Consider the following 16267-nt stretch of genomic DNA (forward strand, 5'->3'; position numbering starts at 1 on the left):
GCACACACACACACACGTTTGCGAATGTTGCCTTGGAAAGTGGGGATCTATATTTTCAGAGGAGGAAGCAGGACAAGCATACACACTCACACTTAATATGCAGCTGTAATGTTGGAGCACAAGCGTACACACACACACACACACACACACACACTTTATATCTGCAGCTGTAACATTGGATTCACATGACTTCAAGTGTTCCCTCTTGGGGTTGGTTTTCTGATCACTGATTTGCAATGGACACCAGATGAGGAGAGTCTTTGAGCCTTAGGAGCAGTAGGGCATCAACAAAACGGTTACCATTGGCAACGTGACTTTAGCTTATTCTCCTTCACAACATGGGCAGGAGAGAATCCGGTGAGAGACACACACACACACGCACACACACAATGTGTCAGAATAATACCTTCAATAAATAAAAAAGCATACAGAGAACACATTTCTTCAGACAATCTCCTTCCAGCTTCACAGCCACTCAAGATGGGCTGGTGTGATGACTTAGTCTCTGCATTAAATCAATGCAAAATGGTACAGTTTAAGGATGAACTCAAACTTAGCAAATACAAGAAATGAAAAACAATCCAGAGACCAGGTGTGACCAAGCACACCTGTTACAGTAAAACAAAAAACATCCAGTGGTCTATTTTAGTGATGAAAACAAAAAAAGAAACATTTTTTTTTCATGTGTATCAGGAGATTTATAGCAGGAGCCATAAAAACATGCCAGCCCTTATTGAAAGCAGCTTCTGTGATCTTCACCACCTCAGAGAAACGCATTCTGGGAGATTGAGAGGAAAGGCAGAGTTCCTCAGGGAATTGAACTGAATGTGTCTGGAGCTTCAAGACCCTTAGCTTAGATGCCTCTGTTGAACGTCTCTCAAACTAAAACGAAAAAAAAAACAGTCAATATCTCAACAACCAATTCTGGGTGCAGTAGCTATTTATTTGTTTTCTCTTAGACTGTTGAATATATACAGTAGCATGACTACTGATGAGAGAATTACATTTGGGAATATTTGGCATATAAAGTTCAACCTTTTCAAAAGAAGGTTTGAAAGACTATCCGAATCACAGGTCTCAGTTCCTGTTCTCAATGCCAATCCTTTACATTGTCTACATAGACAGGCTGCTAATATTGCTCTGAGAGACTACAATGAGCATGTGCAGTGGATTTCTTTTTTTTTTTTATTTCCCCACAGTGAACAGGGCCACTGGAGGAAGAGGAAGTTGACTGGCCGGTCATCGCCTGTCTGTCATTTCCTCCGGAGTAGGGATACGAACTAGCCTCTAGAGGTCTGTGACGTTTTTGACTCAACAATCCTTGTATGCGATTTGAGGGCCACTGACCAGGCAAAGCTGAACAGCAGACCGGCCAAAACACAAAAACGAGCAAGTGCATGTCTGACCTGAAAGTGACACTCCCCGACATCACCTCAGACAAGTAAACTAAACTGACATTGCAGTTACATTTGAAGAATGGTGTGGTGGCCTTCTCACGTCTCCCTGAACGCTTTAACCTGGTGGTGGTGAAGGTTCAGCGGACGGTTTGTGTCTTACAGTGTAACCTCTTCACAAACACAGTGGGCTACTCGCTCTCTAATGGCAGAATAAGCAGGACTTGATGACATACTTCACAGGGACGTCACAGTGCATGTACTGCATACAGCAAAGGGGTGTACTGTATATGCCCAAATAAGGCTTTACACCCGCCCACCTCTCCCTCCCTGACCGTCCAACTGTCTGTCTGTATGTACGTCTGTGTGTCTTTTTCCTCCTCACATACAGACATTTCAGGTTTTTTCTTTTCCAGTGATAAAACATGCAGACCAAAAAAAATAAATACTTCTATACTGAAATCAACAAGTATAAAACATTTCTTTCTGGTTCTGTACAGCAGGTGAGTTTTTTCTTCTTCTTTTTAAACAAAACAAGAACATCAACAAAACAATGACAACAAAAAACACACACACACACACACAGCATGTCGCTATGACACGGTGTGTCCACAGACACACACGAGACACAGTGTTGGAACAATGTGATTATGAGGCATTGCATGTCGTTAGGTCATGATACCACATGACCAACACTGGGTTGGAACAATGTCATGAGGCATAGCATGTCATTGGGTCATAACACAACCCAACACTGGGTTGACTGAATTCTTTAAATAATAATAATAATAATAATAATAATAATAATAATAATAACAATAATAATTATTATAATAAAATCAATCTTTTGGCTCGTAGGTCTGAGTGTACACCTATAGCAAACACTAAGATTGCACTCTGAAATGGAGCATGCACTAGGACTGAATATTCACATCTGGTTTTACGCAAAGACTTCTCTATGAAAGAAAAAAGATCAGAGATTTGGGATGTTAAAGCGGTACAGTACATAGGTCTACACATACGCGCACCCCTCTCTACCATAGAATGTATTTTGGTATCACTGTTTACTAAAAACGGTTTCCTTTTCGGTCACTTTGCTTCCTAGACAACGCCCTCTGACACTCAACCAGTGTAAATGCTACCACAGTCCAAAATGGCGTTCATTTGGGGCATACCCAATTAATTTACAGTAACTAAGAAACGTAATTTCTCAAAGGCACATCCTCTTGTTCTGTCTGCCTTTAACCAGTCCAAGCCATGCAGTTAGAGAACACAGCATAGTCAGGCATAGGGCAGCTCCGGGCTTTGCTCTCTGCTGTACTGAAACCCTGGGCTGTCTTGGAGGCCACTACTGATTGACTTTGGACACATCTGCTAAGCGAGCATTATGCATGCTAGTAGTGCAAGCAAGCAAAGCCTCAAATGCAATTGGTTTGAAAAGCGTCGCTAAAAACCACGGACTGGTAGAAAAGCGTTGAGAAACACAACCACACACATATGCCTACCGCAGCTAGAAACACTAAGCTGGATGCAGGTTACAGTTTGCAGTCCATTGACCTGAATGACACAGGAGGCAAGCAAAAAGGAGGCATTCTCATCTATTAGCCATGATGTTAAGCCAGTGTAGACAGGATTATTGCATATCTAATTGGAGGGGCAGTTTACCATTAAAAGCCCTACCAGCCAAACTATTGATTTTTAGGGTTTTTCCTTTTTAAAGGTGACAAAGGTCACGCTATCTCTCTCGCTCGCTCTCTCTCTCTCACACACACACACACACACACACACACACACACACACACACACACACACACACACAGGAACACTGAGAACACACAGACGTTGACAACAGCACCCCCCCCCCCTTCTTTTGCACATTCACCTCAGATGAGGAACAAGAAGAAAACCACGGAAACTGTTGCCATGGTTGTGTGTGTCCCTTGCACAGAATCCCCAGTAGTTTGTCAGTCAGTCAGTCTGTTCAGTCTCTACATGCGTATCCTCTGTGATACGAACGCAATCCAGACGTCGCCGTGGTCCAGCACAAGGGCAAGCCCTCCATTTTATTGTTCTGGCAAAAAGCCTCCCCTGACATTACTGATCCACAGTTTTCCCTCCATTAGTCAAGTGCAGTGACGCAATGCCTCTCCGTGCCACCGGAGGGAGCTCGAGAGCCGCTCTCATTCCAGTACGAAGGCGCACAGCAGCAGTCCTGTGTAAAAAAACCAACAACAACAAAAAAAAAGGCGCTCGCGCTAACGGCGGCGAGCGGCGCTAACAGTAGAGGGACATGCGACTCCGCCTCATGGCCTCGCTGATCAGGTACGCCGGGCTGACCTCCGGCTCCTCGGTCATCACCTCGATGTTCTGCCACTCGCCGCACTGGTTGGACTTCTTGATGGTGTCCACCACGCACAGCGCGTACAGGCAGTCCTCGAAGGTGGCCGCCATGGTCAGCGGCCGGCCGTCCCACGTGCGCCGGTCGTCCTGGTCCTGGAAGGCCTGCCGGACCGCCTGCACCATGCAGATGGTGCCGGTCAGGTAGGGCGAGGGGATGTCGCTGAACGCCTTGTCCGGCAACGACGCGTTGCCCAGCGGCGTGCTGTCCTTGAGCAGCAGCTGCCGGCCGCCCTCGCCGCTGTTCTTCTGGCCGTACAGGTCCGTGCCGTTGACCGTGAGCCGGCCGGCCGTGCCCACCACGATGACCTCCTGGCGGAACTCGCCGGGCACGTTGAAGTTGAGCGTGACCGTGCAGCAGGCGCCGCCCTCCAGAACCATCTGGAAGGTGCAGAAGTCGTCGCTGGTGATCTGGCGGATGCCCCGGATGTGGTCCGTCTGCTTGACGAAGGTCTTGAGGAAGCCGTGCACCTTGGCCGCGCGCCGGCCCGTCAGGAAGGTCAAAAGGTCGATGATGTAGCTGCCCACGGAGTGGAGGCCGCCGCCTCCCATCAGGTCGTCACAGCTCCAGTTGTACTTCTTCCCCAGAAGGCTCCCGCCATGGACCTGCACACACACAGCAAACACACACTCTCTAAGCAACACAACATGGACCTGCACACACACAGCAAACACACACTCTCTAAGCAACACAACATGGACCTGCACACACACAGCAAACGCACACTCTAAGCAACACAACATGGACAGTCCAAGAGTGACCAGAAGAATATCAGGACTCAGAACTGATGACAGAATTCAAGGTCAACTGAAGGTGGGATTCAAGGTCAACCTTTTTAAAATGGAATAAACAAATAAATTAATAAATAAATAAATACATGAGGATCAGGGGGAAAATCTGTTTAAATTCTCTGAGGTTTCACAAACATCTGCACAAATGGTACAATTCAGAAGATGTAGGAAAGTGTGCCCTCCTGTGTGTATTATACACTTCATAATCCCGGACTGGTGGAATATGCAGCAACAAAATATGCAACATTCCATTCCATTCAGTGTGTGTGTGTGTGTGTGTGTGTGTGTGTCTGTGTGTGTGTGTGTATACCTATGCATCTCACACAGCAGCACATCGCGCCTCCTCCAGCATATTCAGTGTGAGTGTGTGTGTGTGTGTGTGTGAGTGAGAGAGAGAGAGAGAGAGATGGAGAGAGTGTGTGTGTGTGTGTGAGAGAGAGAGAGAGCATGTGTGAGAGACAGCCTGTGAATGAGTGAGTGAGAGTGAGTGAGAGTGCATGTGAGTGTGTGTGTGCGTGAGTGAGAGATGTAGAGAGTGTGTGTGTATGAGTGAGAGTGAGTGAGAGTGTGTGTGTGTGTGTGTGTGTGTGTGTGTGTGTGTGTGTGTGTGTGTGTGTGTGTGCGCGTACCTGAGCCTCGCACACCAGCAGCTCCCCGATGTAGCCCTCCTCTAGCAGCTCCTTCATGCGCACAAACGCGGGCAAGAAGCGCAGCACGTTTCCCATGATGCTCAGCAGCTTGGGGTAGTACTGGGCGGCCGACATCATGCGGAAGGCGTCCAGAGGGGTCGCCGTGCGGTCGCAGATCACGTTCTTCCCAATACCTGGAGAGGAAAAACAAAAAGGGATGAGAAACTAAAACAGGGGTGGGAAACATACGGTAACACACACTACAGTACACACACATAATGAAAGATCATTGCAGAACACACGCCAAAGACACAACGCAGTCAGTGAAGGACAGCTTTGGACACTATGGTGGTCCATATGTGCAGTAAGGTTTAAGTTTATGATTTTTGGGTGTTGAGGTACAGATTACAGATTCCTACTTAAAGTATTGCCAGTGTCACCAGTTACATACCACATGGTCTTACATACACCATGGCCTACAGTGAGAGAGAGAGAGAGAGTGAGAGTGTGTGTGTGTGTGTGAGGGGTTGGATTAGTCAAATGCATCCTTATCCTTGGTCTGAGAACGTCTAGTTGATTACATACCAACGCCACACAATGGCTGTTGGACACGAACCACTACACAGTACACACTACTACAACACTACAGTGCACGACCCGACCCAACCCAAGTCCACCCAGTGAGGTGTGGCACGTGGCGAGGACTAGCCGGGACGTGACCAGGAGCCGTGGCCAGAGGGGTGGACTGGGTCCGTGCCTCCATTGTTCTGCGGCCCAGCTGAGAGGAAACGCTCGTCCCCTCCCACGTGCGGAGGGGAGTACGAGCTCACACCCGCCGCCGCCGCCGCAGACCGCCGTCGAGCGAGCCACGGTCGCCGCCATCATCGCCGCCGCCGCCATTCTCATCATCAGCGAGGGGCAGGAAGAGGCTGGCTGACGAGAAACAGGGTCACGGCACTTCAAACGAGACCTAATTAGGAGCTTCCTCCCGCTGCTCCAGCAGCAGCTTAAGCCCCCACAGAAGAGCTGAGCTGAGCAGAGCAGAGCGCTGCTGAATACTGCATGACTTCCAATGAGCAATGGGGCTGCAGCTCTTCAAAAGGAGGATGCAGCGCAAAACACGATTCTCCACTCACAGCAACATGACCATCGCTGGAGCAAGGCCAAACCAATCAATCCAGAGCGGCTAATGTCAGAGTTCTCCATTAAAGCTCAAGGGCTTTCTGCAGTCAAAGATATGGAACCTCAAGGATAAATATATAAGGATGTAGTATGAAACAGTATGAAGACACTACACCTCTTAGATGCAGAGGCCTTGGGAATCAGAGGCAATGGGAATTCGAGGCAATTGGAATCAGAGGCAATTGGAATCAGAGGCAATTGGAATCAGAGGCAATGGGAATCAGAGGCAAAGGGAATCACTGAAAATCCAGAGCATCACTGACAGCTACAGAGACAAGGGGCAGAGGAGCTCTGTGAACTGAACTGATCATCATGGTCATTGACACCATCTGGCAGGAATAGCAGGAACACTTGCAGTCACTGCTTCTGTGACCCCCCTGACCTTGGCCAAGGTTAATGATCTAGTCTGTCAGCACACAGAAAATTGACGGCAGGTCAAATACGCTACAATTCGATGAGACACACCCTCTTAGCACAGGCACTCACTAATGAAAAAGAACTAGAACAACCATAGTATTTTGGGACAAAATATAGTAATCTTCTAGGAATACCACAGACAGGAATCTAGAGGCACTATAAGTCTGTACTATAGAGGACAATGATATAATAGAGGTGTTACAGAATGACTTAAACAGTTTTTACACCATCATACAGTACAGTACTGTAACTACTATAGTTTTATAGTATTGCTAGAGTTATTTTTCGTAAGGGCTGACCAAAGCCCTGCCCACCAGCCAGGTCACCCAGTTACGCCTCCACACACTCACACAACGTGGCCCCCATAGACCTCAGGAGCAGCAGCGACAAAACAACGACAGCAACGACAAAAAAAAAAAAAAAAAACGGGGGAAAAAAAAAACCCATTGCAGGCTAATCTACCATTAGTTCCCTGTGGCAGAGCTCAAGCCAGAAGACTAATCCCTGTGATCTGACCCACTTCTCTATGGCAGCAAAGGGGCCGAGGAGAACACACAAAGAAAGGGGGGAAAAGGCGAGAAAAGAGAAACAAGCCCAAAGCCGCGGGCAGCAAGGCTACTCTGGGGTGAAGAGCCTTGGACTCTGGCCTGTCTGATGCCAGGGAGAGAACGCAGGACACAGCACAGGCTACAGTACGCTCTCTTACAGTATGTGCACCTATTTAAAGCACTATAATGCCACATAGAAAAGAATAGGTGGAGACAAATATTTACAAACCTGTGTTAAAAGGTCTTGCTAGGACTGTGACACCCTTGACACTAGAGAGCACCTGATTTCAACAATATTCAAAATACAGATTTTTTTAAATCAAGTATCAAAGTGCGCTAGTGTTTTAATTTTTCATGTGGGTAGCTGGTTTTCATATGCTCCTCAAATCGACTTGAAGGATGCTTGCCCTGTGAGCCCTGTCATTTCCGCAAGGTGCAACGGCTATTCAGCTAAGCACCTTTATGCTCTCGGTCAAAAGCCTAACAGTTCTGTCTGAGCAACTCCTCCTATAGCACATCACCATCTACACCACCAGAATACAACAGATAGCAAGCCAGTTCGTTTTCACTGCAGTGTTACAGTATGTGTTATTGATGTTGTTTACAAAACAGATACAGTATGGCTTCATATTGACCTCAAGTCAGTCCAATGAGTGACACAAAACCAGTTGACACAGTTCTGCTAAACCCGTTACTATAATAATCTTTAAAATGGCAAAACAATGGTCTCACATCATTTAACAGCTCGGTCACATTGGTGAGTTATATATATTTAGAGAATATTTATGCAGTGCACTACAATTCTCAGTGGGAATACTGAACCATACAGCCCTGGAGAGAGTGTATAATGTATTGCATGCATTATATATACACCGTACATGTATTATTGTATGCATATTACATAGCTGGAGCCGAGAGACGCTGCAGTAAAAGAAAAGAGAAAGAAAAACAAACTATACGCTCTGCCAAGGGCAAAATGCCACTCTTCAAGAATAATCACCCAAATGCGCCCATGTGCCCAAGCCCATTTTAAATACAGCCAGCCGAGCGAGAGAAAGAGGAGAGCAAGAGAGAGAGAAGGAGAGAGAGGGAGAGAGAGAGAGAGAGAGAGAGAGGTTTGGCGCATGCTGCTGCTTCTCTTTATGCTGAAGGGCATCACGCTCATGCATATGCAGCCGGTATAGGCAAATCACAGACACACACACACACACACACACACACACACATACAGCCTTGAGTCAAACCTGGCCTGAGAGGACCACTATGGTTCTGACAGCTGGAGCCACAGAGATGCTGCAAACTCTATGTGTGTGTGTGTGTGTGTGTGTGTGTCATTCCGGTTCTAACAGCTGGAGACACAGAGATGCTGGAAACTGTCCTGTGTATGTGTGTGCGTGGGGGTGTGTGTCATTATGTCTCCTACGGCTGAGGACAGAGTGATGAGATGCATACAGATGCTGGGGAGACAGACAAACTGCCCCGGGTGTGTGTGTAGTGGTTTTACGGCCCTAACTGTTGGCCAGACATGGCTGTCACATAGATGCTGGAGACAAGACATAGAGAACTGTCCAGCAGTAGCCGTTGGAGCAGCAGAGGTGTCTGTGTGTCTGTGTGTCTGTGTGTCTGTGTGTCTGTGTGTCTGTGTGTCTGTGTGTCTGTGTGTCTGTGTGTCTGTGTGTCTGTGTGTCTGTGTGTCTGTGTGTCTGTGTGTCTGTGTGTCTGTGCCACTACAGTTCTAACAGCTGCACACACGGACACAGGAGGCACACATAGATGCTGGAGACAGACACGGGACACAATGCAGTGTGTTTGGTACCCATTACGGATGGACACACAGAGATGCGAGACGGTCCTGTGTGTGTGTGTGGTAGCCATTGTGGCTCTAACAGCTGGAGAGACAGATTCCAGGGAGAGACAAAAGATGTTGGAGACAGATCTGAAAAAAACTTTGGTAGCCATTTTGGCTCTGAGAGCTGGGGCCAAAGACATGGGGAAACTGTCCTGTGTGTGTGGTAGCCATTTTGGCTCTAAGAGCTGGAGCCACAGAGGGAGAGATTTCCTTTCACCAGTGACTGGCACACAGCAGAAGGTCACAGCACTGAATTATCACCCTGGCAGGGAGGAACGCCTGAGTCGGTGTAGCCGCAATGCCTATGAAGAAAACTAACATGTGATTGGACGAGCATGAGGGAGAGAGGGATGAAGAGAGGAAAGAAGAGGAAAATGTAGAGAGAAAAGAGGGAAGTGGGGTTCGGTGGAGGAGAGACAGAGGGAATGAGACACAACACACATAATGAAAAAGAAAAAGAGGGAGAGAGGGGAAGCTAGATATATATATATATATATATATAGAGAGAGAGAGAGAATAGGAGGGAGAAAGAAAGATGAGTGTTGGAAAGAGAGAAAGAAGTAGGGAATAGGAGGCAGAAAGAAAGAGTGCTAGAGAGAGAGAGGAAGAGAGATGGAGGGCTGCTGATTAGTGTGCTGTGTTCTCTAGGCTATCACTGCAGGCTCCCCACCCTGTGCAGTGTGCCTTGGATGAGCGCCAGAAGTGTGTACAGGGTAATAACACACACACGCTAACCTACACTAACATACACACACATACGGCTCTCTCGACCACACCTACATGTACAAAACTACCCACCAATACAAATAATTGTTCTCCACACGCACACAGACAAAGCTACTGTCTACCACAGATACTGTACACCAGACACAGCTACCTCAAACACAAACACAGGCACACCATATGCCATCAGAGACTCCAGGATCTGCCCTGAAGAGTTGGTGTGTGTGTGTGTGTGTGTGTGTGTGTGTGTGTGTGTGTGTGTGTGTGTGTGGTCTGTTCCGAGGACAGCACAGTGGCCGGTGTATGGAGAGGGCAGTTGAGTTTACCTCGGCTGACCTTTGGAGAAGTGAGGTGCGGTGAGCCAGCCAGGAAATCTTCCACCACTCATCCTGGTAAAAGAGGCTGGGTTCCACTGAACCCTACTTGGACCCCCTGTGGGGTCAGATTTGTTCCGCTCGCTCACTGGACGTACTGCAGAGCTGGGAAAGTTGCTCTTCCCCTGTGGTGATGTGAGTGATGTGAGTGTGCCAGTCTGTCAGGTGTGGCCCCGCGGCCTGGGACAACCTAACAGGAACCGCCGACTGGGATCACACCAGCTCCTGGCTCATCAATAATACACCCCACTTTCTCCCCCTCTCCCTCTCTCTGTGTGTGTGTGTGTGTGTGTGTGTAAGCCTGACCCAGTGCTGTCACTTCAAAGGCCCTCAATTTCACAGCTGCTGTAGGGTAGGATGATGATGCTTCTGCTCACCCAAACACAAACAGGCATTTCAAAGGGCAGCTTTGACTGACACACACACACACACACACACACACACACACACACACACACACACACACACACACACACACACACACACACACACACACACACACACACACACACACACACACACACACACACACACACACACACACACACACACACACACACACACACACACACACACGTCAAACTTCTGCCATCACTTCAAACCCTTCACATGATTCTTTCCTTATTTTAGTATTCATGGATTCTATCGGTGGTTGACTGCATGTCCTATTTTTCCATTGAACCCCCCCCCCTGCATGTCAGATTCACAGTGCAGACACAGCACACTGCTATCAGCATAGACGCCTGCTCAAGGCAGTGTGAGGCACAATCTATTCGAGTCTGACTGTTTAGAAAACAATTCTTTAAAGCGTCAGCATTGAAAATGTCACCGTATCTTATGAAGATAGTTCATCTGTTGAGTTTTCTTCAAGGCATTTGCATTATGATCCGCAACAAATCCCTATCATGACCAGAGAGAACGCAGGACACAGCACAGGCTACAGTATGCTCTCTTACAGTATGTGCACTAGGGGTGCAACGGATCGAAAAAGTCACGGTTCGGATCGTTCCTCGGATCAAGAGTCACGGATCGGATCATTTTTCGGATCAGCAAAAAAAAAAAAAAAAGACAAATAAACATAGTTTTGTCTTTGACGGGATGTTGTAACGTGGCTCAAGCACTTTCAGCATGTGTTTAAAGTAGGCTAGTTTTGTCATGATACCAAAATTATTGTTTCGATACCGATACTAAGTCAAGAATGACTTTTTCGATGCTTTTTTACAATTTTAGTTGATTTGGTGTTTAATCACCTTATATTGAATATTGTGTGATCATTCACACGAGTGGCCATCCAAGATTCTGCTTGACCTTCCACACACAATCTGCATAATTACTAGTAGCTACAAATGTTTAGTCATTTGTGTAGGCCTACTGATTTAGCTATCTTTAATGTGGTGTGGAGGAGTGCGCATAGGAGGTGTGTGTAATTGAGTCCCTGTCGCTTTAAGAAATACGTGAGGGTAATTAGGCTTCAGTCTCACGATTTTATTCTTCAGAAAACAAGTTGGATAGCCTATAGTGCATGATGAAAAGGATATGTCATTAGATACAATACATGTTAATAAAACTAACAAGTCGAAGAAAATCTTTCTGGGATCTTTCTGGAGAGTGTCTCTTGCAATGCTCCTTTATGATTTTAGTGAGCACTTAGCTATCTCCAGATGTAGGCTACAAGTTAGCCAATGTTGCGTAGCTTATTGCTGACATTGAACCCAACAGTAGGCTAAGCCTAAATTACCTAAATATCATAGCATAGGTAGGTGCGCAACAAACTTGAGATGTAAGTGTGCACAAACGAACTTGATATTAGGCTATTATTGTGTTGCTGCTATGCAGCCACATCAGCACTTAAACTAGCAGCCATGTATTGCTGGTTATGGCATGCATGACCGCTAATAACGTGTGTGAGAGCAGAAAAGACGCACAGGCAGGCTATAGGGGAGCAGAGCAGGGAGGGACTAGAAGCATGCCTTATGGACACGCATGTTACTTCAAAAGAACACACGGACATTATTATTAATAATTATTATAAATCAGTCCGCGGATCATGTGTGTGCCGAACCGAAGATACTGATCCGAACGGATCACGGATCAATGATGATCCGTTGCACCCCTAATGTGCACCTATTTAAAGCACTATAATGCCACATAGAAAAAAGAATAGGTGGAGACAAATATTTACAAACCTGTGTTAAAAGCTCTTGCTAGGACTGTGACACCCTTGACACTGAGAGCAACTGATTTCAACAATATTCAAAATACAGATTTTTTTTAAATCAAGTATCCAAGTGCGCTAGTGTTTGAATTTTTTATGTAGGTAGCTGGTTTTCATATGCTCCTCAAATCGACTTGAAGGATGCTTAGCCCTGTGAACCCTGTCATTTCCGCAAGGTGCAACGGCTATTCAGCTAAGCACCTTTATGCTCCTATTTGCATTATGATCCGCGACAAATCCCTATCACGACCAGAGTACTCAGTGACCATTTTGCTGCCCGGTGTGTTTTTCGCATGAAGCTCAAATGAAGTGTATCCATGACCATTACACAAATTCACAGGTCCTCATGTCCTCCATTTAAATTGGACCGCTGGGAGTCAAGGTTCATAAAGCTCTCATTAACAGCAAGACTCCTGCAATGTACTACAACTCCCATGAGCCCCCTGTGCTCCCCCAGCCACACTCTCCTGTGCTCTTCCCTTGAAGCCCTTCCTCATAGCCACATGCCCCTTCCAAAGGTTGACTCGGGCAGTAATTGGCAGATAATCGGAAAGGTGCCCAAGCCAGTAATTGGCTCCATGTCATATCGATGTTCTTTAACAACCAGCCGTTTAATTGGACTGTTTCCACCGACATTCGAGTCTACACACGCTGACTCAAACGATCTGTTTGTCATGGCAAGAACTGACACCAGAACAAAACCGTGGGAAGGTGTTATGATGGTCTGTGAGCTTTCTGTGAGCTTTCACCCTACTAGCTGGTTGAGGTTGAAAACCTTCATTCAGCCATTTTGTGTATGCATAATTTAGGTAGCGACTCATGGAGATGCTCCATATTAAAACATGCACCTATATTGCACGCCTACCCATCTCAGCACCACCTCACCCATGCAGCCGGAGAGAGTGAATGAGTGAATAAGTGAATGTATTCCCAGTGGAGTCACAGCTGTTGTGTTAGCCTTTCAATGAGAGCTCTGATGAATCCCAATCCCCCTGCACCACACAGCCGATCTCATCACTCTCTCTATATGCAGAGCACAGAGCAGGTGGGGAGGGGGAGAGGGGGAGCACTTCAGCTGCCTCCATCTCACAGCAACGCCCCTGGAAACATTAGGGCCAATTAGTCCAACTTCAGCACAGCACAGGAGAGATGAGAGGAGGAGAGAGAATAGAAGAGAGAGAGGAGAAGGAGAGAGGGGAGGAGAACAGGAGAAGAGAGGAGAGTGGATGAGGGGAGGAGAGAGGGGAGGAGGGCAGGAGAGGAGAGGAGAGGGAGGACAGGAGTGGAGGAGGAGAGGAGGACAGGAGAGAAGAGAAAAGAAAAGGAGAGGAGAGGGGGAGGACAGGAGTGGAGGAGGAGAGAGCACTTAAAACCACAGAGGTAATTACCCATCAGCTCTGACCTGACTCATCACTGCAGTGGAAATGGAAGGGCTAGGAAGGGGTTATGGGTTGAACGAGTGCAGTAAAAGAGAGAGAGAGACAGACAGACCAACCGACAGACAGACAGACAGACAGAGAGAGAGAGAGAGAGAGAGAGAGAGAGAGATGGATAGATAGAGAGAGCGAGAGAGAGAGAGAGAGATACATGTGGGACTGAGATGCATCCTCTCTTCTAACCCAGGGCCATGCAGCCAGACAATAGCCTGACACCTAACCTAACCACACACACCTGAAGAAATACTGTTCCAGCATGTCAAGGATGATTACCTATACTGCCACTCCTTTTCAGCATACACACACACACACATAGCTGAGAACACATTAACACACAGATGACCCATTGCCTCAGGCTGTAAAATAAACACTGTACCCAATTTCACACAATTGGCAGGGTAAACAGGTCCCACACACACACATACAGTACACACACATATACACACCACACACACTCCAAACAAGTTCATCCTCTATGAATATGTGTGTTGAGTGGACAGTGCGTAAATCATGTGTGTGCATGTGTGTCCACTTTGTACTGTCAGAATGATCGAGCTGCAAGATGTACACACACACACACACACACACACACACACACATGCTGCTGGTCCAGCTCCTCATCTGAGACAGGGGCACTGGACACACACAGCTCACACACTGAACATTAGACCCTCTGATTACAGTGTGTGTGTGTGTGTGTGTGTGTGTGTGTGTGTGTGTGTGTGTGTGTGTAAAAAAAAGATGGAGACAAAGAGAGGAACAGTCTGACGGGATGAATTGATTGAGTATCCACAACAGAACAGACACAACTGTAGCCAGGCAGGGACAAATGAACACATTCACACAAAGAGGGAAACTTACACCTCTGCCTCACACTCTACACACAATAGCACTTTCACACACACACACACACACACACACACACACACACACACACACACACACACACACACACACACACACACACACACACACACACACACACACACACACACACACACACACACACACACACACACACACACACACACACACACACACACACACACACACACACACACACACACACACACACACACACACACACACACAGTACACCACCTCCTTCCCTTCTCCCTCTCCCACCCACACTTGACACAAGTCACTAAAATAACACATGATATCACACGCACAGCTGTCTGAAATACACAAACACAAAACTGCACTAAACAAAAGTGTGTTCTGTGTGTGACAACCAAGCACTTAAGCAGACCACAGACCTAAACATAGCCCTGCCACAGTCAGAGCAGCGAGCTGGAAGGTACACACTTGAGGCTCCGCAAACAAAAGGGAATATAGGCCCATCTAGGCCCCCGCGTGTCGAAAACAAGCACTTAACCATAAGCAGACACTTCAGAACACTGAAATAGCGCACTGCTTTTTAGCAACACACACGTATATGGGCACAATATGCAAACATTATGATGTCAAGAAAGAGATCTGGGGTCTGGTGTGTGTGTGTGTGTGTGTGTCTGCATATTAATGTTAGTGTGCATGTGTATCCACATAGTGGTTATTTGACCATGTGTGCATGCTTGTGTGTGCTTATATGTGTGTGTGTGTGTGTGTATGTGTGTGTGTGTGTATTATGGGGGGTGGACGGCTGGTTTGGAGCCTAAAAGCTGGGAGCCAGAGCTGAGATTGAATTACTCCCTCCTGGTGCTGGTTTTCAGACCCCACTGCACCATCGATCTACTGCCCAGGGAGGAGTATCCTTTCTCAGTCACTCTCAGCAGTCCTCCCCCCTCCCCATCTCAATAGTGGGGCTCGATGACTGCCAACTGCTCGCCAGGGCTGGGCACAACAGGCTTTTAACCTTTGTGTGTGTGTGTGTGTGTGTGTGTGTGTGTGTGTGTGTGTCTAGAAGATGCTTAACAATAACAAAAAGGCTCACTAAATACATAATGTACACATTCTTCAATAAAAACAGATAAAGAATACCTGAAATATATTTGCCTTGATATGTTTATATGTTCCACTTCCATCCTACCACGCTCATGCAAATCTGCACCCATAGCACAGTATGTCTGTGTCGTTATCAGTCACTAGAATCACGATCAGGCTGCTGCAGTGAAGTCTGGCATCCGTTCACTGCTGGTAGCCTTCGACAACATCCCCTCCACTCAATCGGCCCCATTAGCCCGTCCCATGCAGCTTTTCATTGGCCTACAGGGGCCGCAGCTTTCATCACAATACCACTTCAGATCAATTCAGATCGCCTCGGCGGGCAAAGACAATGGCGAGCGCTTCCAAAGGCCAGAAATAGACACGA

General features: G+C 47.1%; 1 protein-coding gene across 1 annotated transcript in view; it reads right to left on the reverse strand.

Annotated features, from left to right (window-relative positions):
* Positions 1-392: 392 nt before the first annotated feature.
* Positions 393-16267, reverse strand: part of gfod1 (glucose-fructose oxidoreductase domain containing 1) — a 34212-nt gene continuing 18337 nt past the window's right edge. The window contains exons 2-3 of the mRNA XM_062520629.1: positions 5213-5406; positions 393-4397 (exon numbers count right to left, since the gene is read on the reverse strand). Coding sequence (XP_062376613.1) covers positions 3669-4397; positions 5213-5406 — 923 coding nt within the window. The 3' untranslated portion in view covers positions 393-3668. The remainder of the gene's footprint in view (positions 4398-5212; positions 5407-16267) is intronic.

The sequence above is a fragment of the Sardina pilchardus genome, chromosome 19 (genome assembly GCF_963854185.1).
Source record: "Sardina pilchardus chromosome 19, fSarPil1.1, whole genome shotgun sequence".
Classification (NCBI taxonomy): Eukaryota; Metazoa; Chordata; class Actinopteri; order Clupeiformes; family Clupeidae; genus Sardina; species Sardina pilchardus.